The 17,403-nt window shown below is 45.1% G+C and overlaps 7 protein-coding genes across 7 annotated transcripts; 5 read left to right on the top strand and 2 right to left on the bottom strand.

Moving 5' to 3' along the window:
* Positions 1-1,221: 1,221 nt before the first annotated feature.
* On the top strand, positions 1,222-2,034 carry N7495_000504 (ankyrin repeat domain-containing protein; the record flags this gene model as incomplete). Its single annotated transcript, XM_057203174.1, has 1 exon — positions 1,222-2,034. One exon carries the CDS (start codon positions 1,222-1,224, stop codon positions 2,032-2,034), a length of 813 nt encoding a protein of 270 aa, XP_057067247.1.
* Positions 2,035-3,387: 1,353 nt separating this feature from the next.
* N7495_000503 (FAD-binding oxidoreductase) lies at positions 3,388-4,824 on the top strand (the record flags this gene model as incomplete). The annotated part of the gene is made up of 2 exons (XM_057203173.1): positions 3,388-4,008; positions 4,153-4,824. 2 exons carry the CDS (start codon positions 3,388-3,390, stop codon positions 4,822-4,824), a joined length of 1,293 nt encoding a protein of 430 aa, XP_057067246.1.
* Positions 4,825-6,224: 1,400 nt separating this feature from the next.
* N7495_000502 (ankyrin repeat domain-containing protein) lies at positions 6,225-6,815 on the top strand (the record flags this gene model as incomplete). Its single annotated transcript, XM_057203172.1, has 1 exon — positions 6,225-6,815. The coding sequence occupies one exon, from the start codon at positions 6,225-6,227 to the stop codon at positions 6,813-6,815; it is 591 nt and encodes a 196-aa protein (XP_057067245.1).
* Positions 6,816-8,929: 2,114 nt separating this feature from the next.
* Positions 8,930-9,626, bottom strand: N7495_000501 (uncharacterized protein; the record flags this gene model as incomplete). The annotated part of the gene is made up of 2 exons (XM_057203171.1): positions 8,930-9,209; positions 9,274-9,626. 2 exons carry the CDS (start codon positions 9,624-9,626, stop codon positions 8,930-8,932), a joined length of 633 nt encoding a protein of 210 aa, XP_057067244.1.
* A 1,046-nt stretch (positions 9,627-10,672) lies between these two features.
* Positions 10,673-12,772, top strand: N7495_000500 (putative C6 transcription factor; the record flags this gene model as incomplete). Its single annotated transcript, XM_057203170.1, has 2 exons — positions 10,673-11,945; positions 12,018-12,772. The coding sequence occupies 2 exons, from the start codon at positions 10,673-10,675 to the stop codon at positions 12,770-12,772; spliced, it is 2,028 nt and encodes a 675-aa protein (XP_057067243.1).
* Positions 12,773-13,422: 650 nt separating this feature from the next.
* Positions 13,423-14,830, bottom strand: N7495_000499 (HNH endonuclease signature motif containing protein; the record flags this gene model as incomplete). The annotated part of the gene is made up of 2 exons (XM_057203169.1): positions 13,423-13,863; positions 13,919-14,830. 2 exons carry the CDS (start codon positions 14,828-14,830, stop codon positions 13,423-13,425), a joined length of 1,353 nt encoding a protein of 450 aa, XP_057067242.1.
* Positions 14,831-16,628: 1,798 nt separating this feature from the next.
* N7495_000498 (uncharacterized protein) lies at positions 16,629-17,254 on the top strand (the record flags this gene model as incomplete). Its single annotated transcript, XM_057203168.1, has 2 exons — positions 16,629-16,637; positions 16,691-17,254. The coding sequence occupies 2 exons, from the start codon at positions 16,629-16,631 to the stop codon at positions 17,252-17,254; spliced, it is 573 nt and encodes a 190-aa protein (XP_057067241.1).
* Between the last annotated feature and the right edge of the window lie 149 nt (positions 17,255-17,403).

The raw sequence follows: 17,403 nt of genomic DNA, 5'->3' as shown, positions 1-17,403 counted from the left end.
AGATGACGCACAGTGGAAGAGTTAGAGATACTGGAATCAAAAAAGGGAAACTTCGAGGAGGGAAGATGAATGTAACGGGCTGAAGCCCAGCAATGGATTATGTAGAAAGTTGTATATCTAATTCTGCCGATTGGGTTTCTGTACACAAAAACTCTACTGAGAATATTTTGTTTATGATCGTTATCGATCCCCTCATGTTTCTTTTAGAATTTTAGACACCTGGCAGCTTATACCTAGCTTGTTCTGAATCTAAGAACAGCTTTAGCCCTTCACATACCAAATCCTCCTTCTAACCAAGGTAAACCCACGAAACGAATAAGAATTGCTCCTGGGAAGTCTCCAGCTGAGTAACCCATGATGTGAACACGGATGGACTGCAATGAATCTGTACAACGAAAACACGATGTTGGTAATTGATTTGTTAAGCTCGCCAATTTCCCTAAGACGAGGCTCACCCCAAAGCAGATTTGAGGTACAGAAAATAGACCTTGATGCAGCCAAGGAAAACACTGATTTGCTCCTTGTCGACCATGGAACCAATGAAGTATCACGAAGCTTTTCAAAGGTCTACAAACACTGAATGGTTTAGCCTTGAAAAACGATTCATGAATCAAATTCTGCCCAGGTGTACAGGTGGCGGTGTCAGCCTCGTCTCAACGCTAATTATCCCGCCTCATAGTGGAGAATTCACTTGACACAACCCATGATGTCCGGAAAATCAGTAAAGGGGAATTGGGTAATTGTATCTTTTTCTTCCATCTCAAAGCCTTCTCGAACTCTTTCTCATTTGATCTAATTACAAGCTATGGCTCCTTTTCTGAAGGTTCCGAATGAGATCCCCCTTATGATAGCCCATCAATTGAATACGAAAGACCTGTCTGATCTTTGTCTTACCTGTCAATCGCTAGCCGCCATCCTTGATCATTATCTTCACGAAAGAGCTCAAACCCATATCTGTCCTGGTGAGGGATCTGTTCTCGAATGGGCTGTAAGATGAGGTCGGAAAAAGCTCGTTCGCAGACTTCTGGAAAGAAGCAAAGATGGTATGCTACCTGCAGCGAAAAATGAAGCTTTCTTAGCTAAGAAGGCTGGATGTCAACGGTATACCCGGAGTTCGATGTATCTAAGCATCCAGTCCACTTATTCCATGATCGATCTCCTCTTACACCACGGTGCCGATGTAATGTCCCGAGACACAGGGGCGAGACAATCCTCTATCACATGGCATCAGATGACAGGAGTAAAGATATTATGGAGCTGCTATTAGCCAAGGGCGCTGATGTGATGGCCCGAGATTCTAAAGACTTCACACCTCTTCACGTCGCGGCATTTTATGGGAGTGAAGAAGTTATGAGCCTACTTATCAATAATGGCGCCAAAGTCATGGCCAGAGCTCAAGATAACTGCACTCCCCTTCATCAAGCAGCAAAACATGGGGGTGAAGAAGCTGTAAGGATACTAATATCTCGTGGTGCTGCTGTGATGGCCCGAGATTCTGATAAATTCACACCCCTTCATTTTGCAGCAAATGCAAGTGTCCAGCGTGATTCTAGAGTTATAAAATTTCTATTAAACAATGGCGCTGATGTCATGGCCCAATATCATCGTAACTCGACACCTCTTCATCTCGCAGCATTCTATGGGAGTGAAGAAGCTATAAAGCTGCTATTAGATGATGGCGCCAATGTCATGGGCAGAAACAAATTTGGCGACAACCCCCTTCATCTTGCAGCAGAAAGTGGTTATGATGAAGTTATGGGGATATTATTAGACCGTGGCGCTGATATTGCGGCCCAGGGTCGTTCTGGCTGTACACCCCTCCATCGTGCAGCAGCAAGAGGGGATGAAGAAGCTATGAGGATCTTATTAGACCGTGGCGCTGACGTGATGGCGCGAGATTTCGATGGCTCCACACCTCTTTACTATGCAGCAAGTGCAAGTTATTGGCGTGATCCTAGAGTTATAAAGCTTCTATTAGATCGTGGCGCTGAGATCAAGGATATAAGTATGACAATAGAGCCAAAACACTGCTAATGAAAAGAGCTTTCGGGAGAAAGTGAAGCGAAAAGTAGTGTGTACACTTGTATCAAAATACTACAGCAGAGGGCAAGAAGCATGGAATCTCTCTTCTTATCTTAATCACGCTGACCTAATTCACACTAGATCAGCCTCTCCGTATCAATTCTGATGTCGATCTTATCGATAATATATCAATTTGCTACATTTCCCCCTCTTTGATCTTCCTGTTCGAAATTCCCATGTTCTCCGTTTTGCTCGTTTAAGCCGTCATGATTCTCCCCCTGCATGTAAATCAAACCCTGTCATCAACTAAGAGATATATCTTTGGTCTGATAAAGTGTAGTCAAACTTAGAATATCGTCAATCTTATACTCTGAATTAAAGTATGTCGATCGAGGTCTATGATTTGCATTCAAGGTGAATTAATCTCCGTATGCAGCGATGGGCAGTTATGAATGTGTTGATGGAGGCTGAAGGTATTTTCTGTAACCTCAAGTTAGTACGACGATCAAGTACACATCGAAGCCGATCACGTTGTCTAAAAAGAGCTAGACTTGCTATTTTCGATCGATCCACAGACTCATCCGGCTTTCGCCATCAAGGCAGGTTGGTCAGATTCTGGGCCCCGCTTCATCCACGATAAAAACATACTCATGAGCGACGCTCAGGGTGCTACTCAGATCACTATCACCATCAAATGACGACAGAATATTCATGACCAGAGCAAGTCTGGTGGTAGAGCCAAGTCAGCCCAAGTGCAGATCTTAGAGGTTGAGATTGCTTGGTTTTTCCTCAGCTCTGGAATTCCGCTCAATACGAGGCAGTGTTTCCCTTGGCATCCTTGGCTTAGTAAATTTGCCCCATATTGAAACTGAGAAAGGCCGGGATCAGATCTCTTAGTCTACTGGATTAACTAGACTGTGCGGACTACTCAGCTACTACTCTCGACATGGGCCTGACCAATAACAAACATATTCACTTTGTTCTAAGCCCAACGCTAAGACTCTTTTGTAGATCAATGATTGCACGAGTCACATTTTGTTAGGAACGGCGTAAAGTGTGTCTTATTCATCAATGTAAAGTCGTATGATGTTCATGCATATTCTGAGGTCTAACCTGAGTCCAGCTGTTCCTTTAAGGCGTCCTAGGCCTCCCATATGGGGAGATGTCGACGTGTTTATTTGAACTACTTGTGTCAGTACTGTGGATCTTCTTATCATTCTGTGAAATCCCAAAACTCGGGTACTAACCGGGCCTTACATACGTTACATAAATTAAGTGTAATTTATGTAACGTATGTAAGGCCCGGTTACTTGAACTTACTTCCCCCTCATCACTAACTATTTACAATTCACCAATATCTCAGTCATGGCAAGCACCAATTTAGCTAAGCTAGAGGTCTTTTTTCAAGAATACCCTATCAAATTTACGCCTCCCTCTTCTGCTGAGTTTTCCACGGCAATCAATATCTGGAACAAGTCCCGCCGCGATAGACCGCTGGCCGTTGTTCATCCAGCATCCCCCTCTGAAGTCGCGGCAATTGTCAGATTTGCCAAAGCCAATGCGATTCCATTCACTTTACGCTCTGGGGGCCACAACTTAGAGGGTCTCACTCTAGTTAACGATGTATTACTCATCGATCTGCGCGGCTTGAACAGCGTGACTGTTGCAGCAGATCGCAAGTCTGCCACGGTCCAAGGCGGGGTTCCGCAGGGTGATCTTGCCAACAAGCTATGGGCGGAAGGTCTATCGACACCAATTGGATCAGTCCCAAGTGTAGGCTATGTCGGTTGGGCTATATACGGCGGCTACGGACCCTTTTCATCATCTTGGGGACTGGGAGTCGACCAAATCATTAGCGCGACAGTCGTTAATCCCAATGGAGATATCGTAACGGCCGATGAAGATATTCTGCAAGGGATCCGCGGAGCTGGAGGGCTTTTCGGAGTAATTATTGATCTTACCATCAAGATTTATCCTCTCACTAGTGTAAGTATGCTCCAGCTTCCCGCTCGCAAGTTGATACTTATTCAATACTCTTTAGCTTCTTGCGGGAGCCTTGATCTATGAATCTTCTGATGTTGCTCGAACATTCATGGACTTTAACACTGCCTACCAAGTTCTTGAATCTAGAGGTTTCCCCCACAACTTGGTATCCAACAAGCCGTCATCAACACCCCAGCCGGGCGCTCCTTTGTCGCACTATGTGCCTGGAATGGTTCTGATGTCACCGAAGGTGAACGATGGATCGCAAAGATTGCTGACCTGGCTCCTATACTCATGAATACTGTCACCAGTACCACAATCCCAGAATGGCTTGCTGCCAACGGTGCACTCATCCAGGAGACAATGTACGGCTCTGGTTTCTCGCACAATATCGCTCGCATCACTCCAACTGTTGCTGAATCTATTGGGCGTAATCTTGCGTGTATGCCGACTGATCCTGGTGCGATGTATTCCGTCCATCAGCTACGCGGGCCATCAGCTGCGCCACAAAGCCACTTATCCGTATTTGCGACCCGCAAGCCACACTATATGTTAGAGATTTTAGGTTTCGCAAAGGATAAAGAAGGAGAAGATCAATCTGTGGCGTGGGCGCATCAGATGTCTGAGGACATTGAGAAAACCGACCGGAGTATTGTCCTGCCGACGGTTTACCTGTCGGTTTATAACTCTTCTCAAGCGAGATCATCGGTGGAACTACTGAAAAAAGCGTATGGGCCTCATGCGGAGGCGTTACGGGAATTGAAGACGAGCTTTGATCCCGACAATGTGTTCAGCTTGACGGTACCGGTGCTGGATTAAAATCATTAAATGACGTTCTTGTTGTCGAGTCCGAGCCTAAGACTGAGTGAATTATCAAAGTGGATTTTTCCACACTGTGTATCTAGCGAGTGAGTGCCTTTGGTGCTCCGTTTAGTGTACTTGAGAGAGCTTCAGAAAATGTGAATATCCGTACTGATGATGAGAGTCCCTATATTTGCCAGATATTACAAACCTGACTTCAGGGATTGGTTCCAGAATCGAATAACGCAATCATCAATAGATGAGCAATTGGCACGTACTTCTAGGGGTTGATGATTTTTATGAGACAGAAATGAGCATTTCGATCGATGACTATACTCCAAACATGATACCAGGTGCACTTTGCAGTGATTTCTATATATTTACCCAAATACTGCTAGTCGTTGGATTCCATTGGCTGATCAGCATTGTTCTGCATTGCTTTGCTTTTCATGGCTAATTCAGTATTTCATTCTACTAAGTGTGCTGCTGGTAATTTAGCGGAAGCATAAGTTTTCTGACCCTGAACAGATTTGAACTACAGAAAGAGTTTCAAGTTTGGATTCTTCGAAGTCTGAAAATACCATTTTTGAATGTTCTTTCAACCGATTCAAACCTTCCATGGATGTTGTAATGATCCAAGGGTCTTCTGAGAATGCCTTTTATAGTAGAGAATCTGAGAGATATATGAAGTCACATTTGAGCGGTGTTTAACAAAACCAGTTGATCATTATCTTACATAAATAGGTGGTTGAAGATGTACATGCGATCAAAGTAGATTCGCTGAATTTTTCAATATTGACTAGGTAAAAGCTGCACGTTTTAAATCCATCGATACCAATCACCCCTGCACTAGATCTTGTTCAAAATGGCAGATTTATGACAAGGATCACGGTTCTCATCAAATCTTAAAGATGCAATAGTCACAGCTTCCTAGCACAATTCCCACCATTTCGATGGAGGTTGGATTGTCGCATTCCTATAGCGGCCTCCAGGATAACGCTGTATTTCAGGCGGTCAATGACATGATCGATCTACGTTATTTGTCCGAGTCTGAGACTGACATGGAAGAAAATCGACCAAAGTAGAAAACTCTCCCCATCTGATATTTGAACATCAAGGAAATCGAGTGGGGATTGCGTCTGAGAGAACGACGAGGTTGTTTGCAATGAGGGGTGCTGCCTTCTACCCCAGATTCTAAGTACCTTTTTGAACTCTGACCAAAGTACATAAACCTTGCTGTGGCTGTGCCCAAGGTGGCTATGTCAGATCTTACAGCTGAAAGCTCAACCCCGCATGTCTGAGCCCATGAGGTTTTCTCTCATTCTAATATCTGAAAGCAAATCTCCGGCCTTCCTCTAAAAGCTATAAGCCTACCAAGTTATTTGAACAAGCCAGTACTTACAACAGTTACGGACCAAATGGCCCAAGCCGTATCTTTCACAAGTCAACAATCAGATGGTCCCACATCCCTCAATGAAGCATTGACTACGAAAGCTGAGGTCAATGTAGACCCTACTCATTCTGGACGAACAGCGCTCCAGGATGCGGCAGCAGGAGGACATCTTGATATGGTGGAGAGACTGTTGACCGCGGGAGTTGATGTCAATGCAGACCAAATACATGCACAAACAGCGCTTCAGGCTGCGGCAGCAGGAGGACATCTTAATGTGGTGGAGAGACTGTTGGATGCGGGAGCTGATGTCAATGCACACCCTGTTAGTTCTGGACGAACGGCACTCCAGGCTGCTGCAGAAGGAGGACACCTTGATGTGGTGAAGAGACTACTGGCTGCGAAAGCTAATGCCGATGCGCCCCCTGCTCATCATGGTGGACTAACGGCTCTCGAGGCTGCAGCAGGAGGAGGATACCTTGATGTGGTGGAGGAACTACTGGCTGCGAAAGCTGATGTTAGGGTGGCCCTTTTACTTTATCCTGGAGGAACAGCAATCTATGCTGCGATGGAAGGAGGACACCTTGATGTGGTAGAGAGACTTCAACGGGAACTCTGAGGCAATGGATTGGCTTGTATCAAAAAGAGCCATAGTATAGGCCTATGTCAAAAGAAGGTCATGCTTCTAGACTGTCATCACGCGGTAAAAAAAAGCCTTACAGCACGACAATAATGACTAGTTGCTTCACCTTAAAACAGTACAGTACACTTTTCTTCGGGGGTATTTATGGGCGTAGTGACTAGTCACTGAATCCGACGTGTAGAGAGCAGACGTCAATGTTAGCGGCATCGATGGACGGACACTACTCTACTGAGCCTCATCGAACGACTACGAGGCGATAGACATGCTTCTGATTGATAAGCAAGCCGACGTTGATAAGGATGGCTGGACACCACTCTACTGGGCTTCATTGAATGACCACGAGACGGTAGTCAGGTTTCTGACCAATAACTGGGCTTTGGTAGGGTGGTAAACTAGGACTTCCAACTTCTACTTTTCTTCATCTCAACCACACCCCTGTCTCATGTTATCGCTCACTGAAGTTTTCCTCTCGTTGAACTATATAGTTTCTATGTAACAGATTTCAGCTATGTGCACGTTTGAATTCTGTATATTTTATTCCAGCATACTCTTATAGAGCTTATAGAGTAGGTTTAGATGAGCGTAAAAGTAAGATCGTCAAGTAGTCGGGGGTACGAATAGAGTCTCTAGTTCACAGGAAGAGATTCTCGTTGAAATCAAAAATGGAAATTACGTGTCAGACCTAAGAAAACAGCATATTAAGTAGGCTAGAGCTGAAATGATGATACCTAAATACTGCTCAAAAATAGCTTGGAATATATTCGTAGACATAGAGGAAGAGATATATCAAAAATACTTATGATCGTCTCATATGGTTGCACATATATTGAAAATAGCCTGAATATCGCAGTCATAGACAGTGGTGGCTGTATTGTTCTAGATAATCTCCGTAGTAATGCTGCCGCTGCTCATGACGGTATAGATCTTTTTAAAGTTGCATCTATTTTGAAGGAAATACTCGCCGGAGTTCAATATAAGCATGATCATCTATAGATGGTATATGGAATTTCGAAGTCATCTAATATTCTATCATCATTAATGGGTGCTATCAAGATACTTATATGTGAATCACTGTAAGAAGATATTCTAGAGCTAATGGGAACGGTGATGCTTGAAAATAGAGACATGAGTAATTACCAGAACGACATATTGGCCATGGGTCAAATACTAACAACTCGCTTTCTCCATCGAGACTAGTACCTCACCTGCTTTTGTGTTCTAGACAACAACTCAATTTCTAGGATTTGCTGATCGAATATTCTCAACTTCTGCAAAAGGCTATCTATAAACTTGGTGTTGGCGGTCTCAAGTAATCGTGTTGTCCCACTCGTTTGTGATTTCCCTATCTCTTTGTCACAATGCTGAGCGCAATCATAATATTGTCAGAATATCTTTTCTTCGGCTTGAACACTCCATCTAAGCCCAACCATTGTTCGCTGTTCCTGCCCCGGCTTACCTCAACAGCCCTAGAATTTTCAGTTGCATGCAAGAAAATCTCGACTGTATTGGAGCAGGCGATCAAGGAGAATCCAGATTGATTTCTGTCATCAATATCAATGCCACCTCATTCATGCTGCAAATCGTCAACGCCAAAGACCAATTATCTCTTCCTGAGTTAATCCTAGCGTATGAGCCTAGCAGTTCAAGAGTGCAAGAAAGATGTCAAGTACATTGGCTGTTTTTGGTATTTGCAGTGGCTTTAGATTGATAACTACACGACTGCTTCTTATTAAGAAAAAGATCTCCTAGTTCAATGAGTCTGTGGCCAGATACATCCCCGAAATCCGGGGATCAATAGCTCAAACATGTGCGGATATTACAAAGCAAAATGATGCGATTGACTTTTTACATTGGGGAGAAGTGACATTTGGCGACTTCTGCAGCCGGGACTTGCAATATAAAAGGTATACTAGTCCCATCAAAGCTGAAAATCCAGAATAACCACAGTATAACTCTTCCATGGCTTGATGTCTGGTCATCTCATAGTGCCGACTAGATCCACACCTATCTATTCAAACGCTGCATTTCAAATTGTTGGATATGTCGTTGAAGCTTTAAATGTGCAGAGCGATCGGAGTAGAAGTCTCTTCCTAGAGGGCCACGTCTTCGTCATTTTGGTTCACGTTGGTGTTGAGCCTTTGTCGAAGGCCAGAGTTTTCCTGTCGAAGTCTTTCAATCTCTTCCTCATATTGCACCTGTGCCTCCTTTTTTGCCGAGCTTAATTCTTCAATGATCTGGAACACACGCCAGAGACGCAACACAATGACTAGGGAACCTAGTTCCTCTTCTATGCCACGGAGGGAGACTTCAATAGTGAAGGCGACAATAATAACGAGAGCGTCGAACGTGTGAAAGTAGTCGGAAAAATATCTAGGCTGGATATTAGGATAACTCGGGTGGATTGTAAGGCAATTGTGGGAAGGTCTGAACTTACCCCATTCCAAAACTGAGGACTGACACGATCAATTCCACCATAAAAAGACATGATATTACTAGACTGGAGATGCCCAGGACCTCCTGCGTGACCTCCCACCCTCCGTCAACCCCAAAACCACCTTGCTTTAATTCACAGATGTGTAATTGAATCAGAAAATCAGCGAAGCAGGCACAGACATCGATTGTGACTAGGAAGAGCACGACATAGTGGCCCCATTGAGAAGCAAGAAAGTGACGCGCATATCTCTTCCACTGATCAATGCAGGTTTCTTGCTCGATTTCGGAGACGCCTTGCCAGTAGTCTGTCGTGATCCTACCCTCATGGAGCAAGGGTTGCACAGAAGGATCCATGGTGATTTTCTGGTGTAGTACTTTTCTCGTCTCGGATTGGTGAATGGGTATGTTTTGTTTTCTGGATAACGTGATTGATTGTCGTTCGACCCCATCAAATTTTCAAAAAGATAAAAGATAACTAAAAAATTTTAACCGCGATTTAACACACAAAATAGAGTAAATTTGTCTAAATAACTCGATCAGAGCATTCAAAATATGTATGGTCTTTCTTAATTATCCAGAACAGGTTATCTGACACCGAAGAGTAGGTAGTTGAGAGAAAAGGCCTACTACACTAGCCTTGTGTAGGATGTATATATTTTCACCACTACTCTAATCAACCATTCTATGAATCTCTTCCAAACTTCCTAGACTACCTTTATACCTATGCAACCTGGTTCTTACCTTGGTACTCGCTGCCCGTTTTTTGGTATCTTTTTTTTTCGCTTCTTCTAATTGACCTCGTCGCTCATGCAGAAAAATATGATGAGCAGTTCGCATAGCGTTCAGGTGGCCGATATTTTCGTTGTCACCGGCTTTTCACCTTCAAAGTACTTAGTGATTTCTCAGTGATTTATCAAATTTGAAACCCTTTTGGTATCAGTAGAAAATAATGACTATATTGTTTTATATATGCCAATGTAGCGAAACTCCGTAGTGTCAGCGACTACTGCTAAAGGCAAAAAGATGCACTGAATACCGCAGCATTTGAATGAAGTAAATAAACAGGGGAGAAAGAAGAAAAGAAAATCAAACCAAATTCGGACGGGAATAGCTATTGTGGTTTCCGTGAACGGTGAAGCGAGCTGCAATGTTGCCGGCCGTGACAGAGACGGTAATAAGACCATGAAGTGTGAATAAATGCCTAGCTATAGGTAGTGAGGAGCAATATATATCTCAGGCCAAGATTATCCAAGTCTAAATACTTTAGAGGGCCCAGCCCGCAGCTGAACGGAACATTGGTTAATATGGGGAAATGACGAGGAAGTGACTGCTACTACACATATAGACAGATACCAGAAAGGAAAAACGATAAGAGCCAGAGAGAACAGTAGCTTTCCTCGATGGAGGATTCCACGGTTATCTCTCATCTTGTCCCGCTTGCTCCCGCACCTGCAAGGGCCTCGTCCCTGGACGCGGTCAATGGCTCCTTTGATACCGACCTGACGACTACGATGCCCTTTAACTGCCAATCATGTGTACGGAAAAAGGTCAAGTGTAACCGCGCGGTACCGAAGTGTGCTAGTTGCAGCAAGGCGAAGCTCCACTGCGTCTATCAGTCGCCACCGCCGCGTAAGAGGAAGCGCAGTCGGGGCGAAGAAGACGTCCATGAGCGTCTAACACGATACGAGCGCATCTTGCAGGACCACAACCTCCTCCCGACAGCCGCTGTCTTGACCCCAAGTGACAGAGGCGCGGAAACTTCCGCGATCAGCACACGGGCCCCGGCTCCAGTGTTGCCAGATTCGCAACCCGGCGCTACGGCTGGCAAAGTAATACTTTGCACCGACGGTAGGTCTCGCTACATTGACAATGTCTTGCTGCTGAATGCCGGCGAAGGGGACCTTTGTGAGTTACCTGAGCCTAAGCAAGAAGACCATAACCACGACAAAACCAGCCCTAACGAAGGCGCCCTAACGGGTCTTCTCGGCGCTCTCGCCGCACATACGATCTCAGGCGCAATACAAGGAAGCACGCAAAGCCTCACTGACCTACACCCTACTTACGAGGAGGCAGCCAAGCTCTGGCAAGCCTATGTGCAGAACGTTGAGTCCATTTGCAAGATTCTCCACGTTCCGACGGTCGCCAAGATGTTCGACGCTGTCTCTAAGCACCCAGCGGCTGTCTCGAAGAACGATGAATGTCTGATGTTTGCTATTTACTATTTCGCCGTGTTCTCCATGTCGGACGCTGACTGTCTGCACGACTTTGATAATTCAAGGGCACAGTTGTTGTCTAGATATCAGACCACAGTCATCCAGGCACTAGTCAATGCGTCTTGGCTCAAAACAACGGCGATGCCGATTCTACAGGCTTACAAACTCTTCCTTATCGCCTTACGCACTCAGATTGATTCAAATACCTTTTGGATCTTGACGGGGATCGCGATTCGCTCAGCGCAGCGCATGGGACTACACCTGGACGGCGAAAGCCTGGGATTGCCCCCATTTGAGGTTCAGATGCGCCGGCGGCTCTTTTGGCGACTATTGCCTTTGGACAGTTATGCCGGCCAAACATCCGGCACGGGCATATCCATTTCGCCCAGCAGTTGGGATACCAAGAAACCAGTAAACATCAACGATGACCAGATCTTCCCTGGCATGACCCAGCCACCCTGTGAGCAACGAGGCGCCTCGGAGATGATTTTTTGTTTATCCCGGATGGAGCTGTCCAATTTCTACATTTGAGCGGGTGCCAAGCTGAAGGAACACGGGGATACAATCCAGTTTCAGGATGCTGAAGACACTGAGCGACTGATTGATGAGGTGGAAGATCTCATCGAGACCAAGTTTCTGCGCTACTGTGATATCCTGAATCCCTTGCACTTTCTGACCACCGGCATTGTGCGCTCGGCCATTAATTCTGCCCAACTGCGTGCCCAGATGCCGCTACTTAAGCAACAAACTATCACCGACACCCAACGGAGACACCTCTGTGCCCTTGCGGAAAAGGTGCTCGACACCAACAGTGCCCTCTTTAATAACCATAGCACGCAGAATTTCCAGTGGCAGATGCAGGCATTCTTCTTGTGGGATGCTCTTCTCTGTATTCTTCGAAGCATCGAAGAGGTGGGATTCTACTCGCCGTCCGAACTCGCTGCTGCGTGGAGCAAGGTTGCAGACGTCTATGCAAATCACGAAGAACTGGCTAAGGCCCGAAGGACCTTGTACGTCACGATTACTAAGATCACTCTAAAGGCCTGGTTGGCAAATCCGCCCCGCCATTCGTCTCCCAAGCCAGCGTTCATCACCGCGCTGCTTGCCGAACACGAACCTAAAGGCACTAACCTGCAGCAAGACAGCGTATTGTCGGGTGACAAGGCTGCAGATGGGGCTTGTTCTTTCGACGAGCTTTTCGATAATATGAACGGAACCTACCTGGACATAAATAACGCCTTCAATCTCGACTATTCTTTAGATTGGCTGTTCTGGGACCAAATATAAATTGTCGCATCGCGGGGTTTAGTCCCGATGGCCTCGAATTTGCGGGGATTTTCGACAGTTAGGTAGGACTCGCGCAGTAGGAAGCAATAACGCCCGCACCATTTAAGATTACGCTTTTGTAACCTATGTGAGAGTTTATGATTCATGAGGCTACTTGGCATCCCACCATATCATCTTTCTCCTCCGCCAAAGCTATGCAAAAAGCGGATCATACCACCCTGTCCTTATTATCGGCGCGGGTCTATCGGGCCTCGCTGTTGGATGACTATTAACAAACAATGGGATTGCGAGTATCGTCTTCGAGGGTCCTCCGTCAGAACGTAGCCAGGGATTTACCATTTCCCTGCACGACTGGGTCGAGGCTCTCGGCGGGCTGTCCCTCCGGACTCGAAAACCAGTCAGACAAGACAGTCTCTGATCATTGGGCTTTACGAGAGAAAGCTAAGTTACCAAAAATAAGGCCCATTTTTGATAAAAAAAAATCAATATTATAAAAGCTGGAGATTGAAATATGGAATTAAAGGCTTCAAATTAATTTGCATTCAAAACACCATTCATGGATTGATCTATAAAAAAGTAAACATCCGTGCGCGCATACTAAAAGCTATTCGCTAGACAATGCGTATGACCTAAAAGATGAACGAACGCATTCAAGATTTCATCTCAAGGTTCTTAACTCCTTCGATAATCGCAGCTAAAAGTTCAGCTCTAGCAGGACCCCCAAGCTCTTCAACATCAGCGGTCATTATCATACCTGCCTCGCAATTGCGGACTGGGTCGCTGCAATCATTGAAAGTGTTATTGGCAATGAGATCTTGGGGGATCTCGGAACCAGACACACAGCGAGCAAGTGTCTGTAAGGTTGATCTGTTCAAATAATCCCCCGCCGACGGCCAAAATTTCTTGACCTCAACCTTGTGCGCTTCAAGCTTGTCGGCAAGTTGACAACGTGTCTCTTCGTTAAGGTTTGCGGCGAGCTCATCCCAACTCTTTCTCTTGAACCAGAGGTAAGAAATGATGAATCTTAGATAGAGATAACGACGCCGGGGGCGGTTTGCGCCGAGGAATTGCAGCTCCTTTCCATCAAGATCCTATAGAAATATTAGGTCACACCCAGAAAAAAGTCTGTCTGTTAGTAAAACTCACCTGCAGCAAGATCGTATTTTCCTTTCCATCAAGAGTAAATTCTCTCAGGACGACGTTGTGTTTGTTCGCTGGGTTTATCATCACACATCGCCATGATGTTGGTGATGTTGTTTTTCCTGCCATTGGAATTACCGCAATATCTCCTGTATCTAGGAGTGACTCCACATTACCATGTAGGCAAAGGCTGTTTTGAGGCATGGTCGTCACTGCATCCTCGTCGCCAAAAATGTGGCCAAGCTCGGCCCGAGATATGGACTTGGGAACAATATGAGCTGCCTTGATCAATTTGGGGTCAAAGTATCGGCCAAGTATGTGACAATAGGAGAGGTCAGGGTGCTTCTTTCGGACTTCATAATAGTCCTCAACTTCGTTTTTGAAAACTTGCTTGTCCTTCTTCGTCCACTGGGCGCGTTGTCGACCCGATGATGCCATGATTCGAGCCATGATGGTGTCTTTATAGGCTCGTTCGAGGAGCCCTTGGTCCGATGGTTCGTGCAGTCTTTGCCTTTTGCCAGTCGCGACAGCTTCGGCCAAGTCATCTGTCAAAAGACCCTTTTGGCGCTTGAGCACTTTCAAAGTCGACGATGAATCTCTGATTTGAGTCGTGTAAGGGGCTATTTGATGCCAGTATTCAGCTTCGTCAAGCCCAGATTCATCCAGGATAGCCTTGTACTGGGTAATGTATGCCACCTCGGTCTCGAGCTCTGCGATCTTTTCGCCTAGAAAATCGGACGCCGACGACTCGACCGATCCCTCGGAGATCTGCGATGTCTGTGAGACCTGGGATGTTTGTGACACGAGCGATGTGGTACTGTGGGCTTGGCCCTCGTGAATGGTGATGAGATGGGCGGGTGGCATCAGGAATGAGCGATCCTCCGCCCAGCTGCTCTGAGGATGGTTATCACCCTCCATGATGATATTAAAAGACCCTGATCACAGGGATATAAATGAGAGTCTGATATATGAAGAGAAATCTATCTAGATGACAGAGATGATGTTTAATAGAGGAAAGCGAGAGATATCATGTATAATAAATACTAGTACTATTCAGGAAATTGTGACGCCATTAGACTCTCATCTTCCCGCCAGCTGTGAGACATATCTATGGTGCATTTAGGGAATTGACTCACCACAAAATTTTATCAATTTAACAAGAATGCTAACTACATCCTTCCATGCTATCCTACATGACCATATGGTATGTCCTTTCTCGCCACATCTAGAACATTTCCATGGTGTTTTTGTCTTTTCTGCGAGTTTTTGAGGATCAAACGACCATGTTGAGTCTAATTCTTGCTTGTTGAAGGAGGAAGTAGAGGTTCTAAGAGCGGCAACCATATATATTTCTCAGAATCAATGTTAATTTTAACTGATGGATATCAAATGTTGGGATGGGCTGCTTTCGCTCTAATAAACTTCGTATTCGATATGCGCAAGGTAAGCACATTGATCTAGTAAATAGGTTAGTGGTGGGTTTGACCAATAGGAACTATTTCTTATCAATGAGCTTCTCTTTTTATAGTCCCTAATAAGGTTAACTAGTGTGTAGATTTGACGGCAAATGACATGAACTTCCCCAAATTTCAATCTGTCAGTGTTTGAATATTCTAAAGTTCTTTAATTCTCTGATTTCATACCACGATGGCCTCCATATCACCGACAACGGAAAACTTCTACGAAACCCGAGATTCCGCTTTCTCGAGGAAGTTTAGAACACGCACTTTCTTAAAAGGCAGACATATCTCCAATGAAAAGTTCTCGAGCCACGTGATATTTTAACCCGAAAGAGTATCGGTCTTATGTTCAGGCTCAGAATTGGATAACACTAATCCGGAATAAGAAATATATATCACGTGCATTATAAGGATTAGCAAAAAAAATCGGTTTTTGGGTTGGGTGTTTAGATTTTTGGCGGAAAAGCCCATTTGAACATGTTTAATTTCATGAGATATTCTGTTGTTGCGATAGTATTGCGTAATACCAAGTCGATTGGCTGGTTGCTAGGAATGCCTTTCTCTATATAAGTAGCGTGCTCAGGCCCTAGATGTAACAGAAAAGGGTACTAAGCCAATTGAATGACAATCAAAACCAATTCAGAGGACTGATTTCCTGGATTGACAGCAAAAATCGAATGTTATAGGACTCCACCTGCTGCTATAGCTAATGCCGGATGATCCGGAAAAACTGGTACTTTATAAGAGAAGCCACTGTCACAAACTCTCCACTATCCACTATATAGTAAATAAGTCCTTGTACTAGGTATACGGAGAACTTCACCCTGGTATATTGTTGGGTCTCAGACCATCCAGATGTCAGCATCTTGGATCCTATGGCAGAAGAGAGAACCCAGACACTGATAACCGGAGCACAAGCAGAGGACATGAAATATTCCCGAGTGGTATACCTGCAGAGGCTCCTCTGACCAATGGTGATTGTTTTTTACAACTAGCTCTGTCGCTAGCTCAAGCTGGGGATGCCTAGGCTATCACCTGTATACTATGTGGCGTTTTTTCAGCCGGCCTTGAAGCTATACCTCCCGTCTTTTTGTGGAGCTGAACTATGGAGCTTATCTGTGAGCTGGTTTAACTATAGTCACTCAAATCTATTGAGGTTTTTTTGCCGACGAGATTGCTATGTATATAACTTCGCAGGCATCGACTTACTTCCCTTCTTTCATCACACCAGTCGAACTACCTCATCGACGCTCAAAATGCCTCAAGTAAGGGAACACCATATTCAATCCAAACATAGATTTGTTCTGACACCTTGTAGATTACAAATCCTGTTCAACTGGCCATCCGGGCCGTGGAATCTGCACAAGATGAGCTTGTAACTGCGAAGAAGGAACTTGAATCCTACCGTGATAACTCAGCGGACATGGAAGCTGAGCTTTGGGCTGCGAAGGCGGAGCTTGTATCCTGTGTTGAGGCCCGCGAAGCTGAGGCTGCTGAATATCGCACCGCTCTAGAAGCCGCAAAGCACGATACCGAAACCGCGAAAAGTGAGGCCAAAGCTGCAAAGGTCGATGCGCAGGAGGCCAGATCCCAACGTGACGAGCTTAAAGAAATCCTGAGTGGTGGAGCAAACGGACCAATTCACATTTTCGACTTGATTTGGGGCGATAAACACTATGGGAATGAGGCGGCTGTGCATGATCAGGTCGTTGATCTCATTAGAACTGGCAGTTACTTTTGGGTGACAAACGACTTGTTTAGACATGACCCTCTCCCTGGTGTTAACAAGGTTATGACGGTTGTCTATCGGTTGACGAGTGCAGGGCAAGATGGGAGGATTCGAACTTTTGTGGGACTTGAGCAAGGGCAATATAAATTTTAAACTTCCAACGCCTGAAGTAACTAGGTAGCTGGAGTGGTAGTTACTCTTCTAGCATAGAACCCATAAGTTTAAGGAGATCTCAGTCTTTCAAACAGGTAGTTCCCATTCCTCCGTAATCTTGATTATAGACTAAACGATACTAATTAACT

This window comes from Penicillium taxi (genome assembly GCF_028828555.1).
Source record: "Penicillium taxi strain IBT 34144 chromosome Unknown utg000001l_segment0_segment0, whole genome shotgun sequence".
NCBI classification, from domain to species: domain Eukaryota; kingdom Fungi; phylum Ascomycota; class Eurotiomycetes; order Eurotiales; family Aspergillaceae; genus Penicillium; species Penicillium taxi.
The sequence above is the reverse complement of the archived record's forward strand: the minus strand, read 5'-3'. Positions and strand labels throughout refer to the sequence as shown.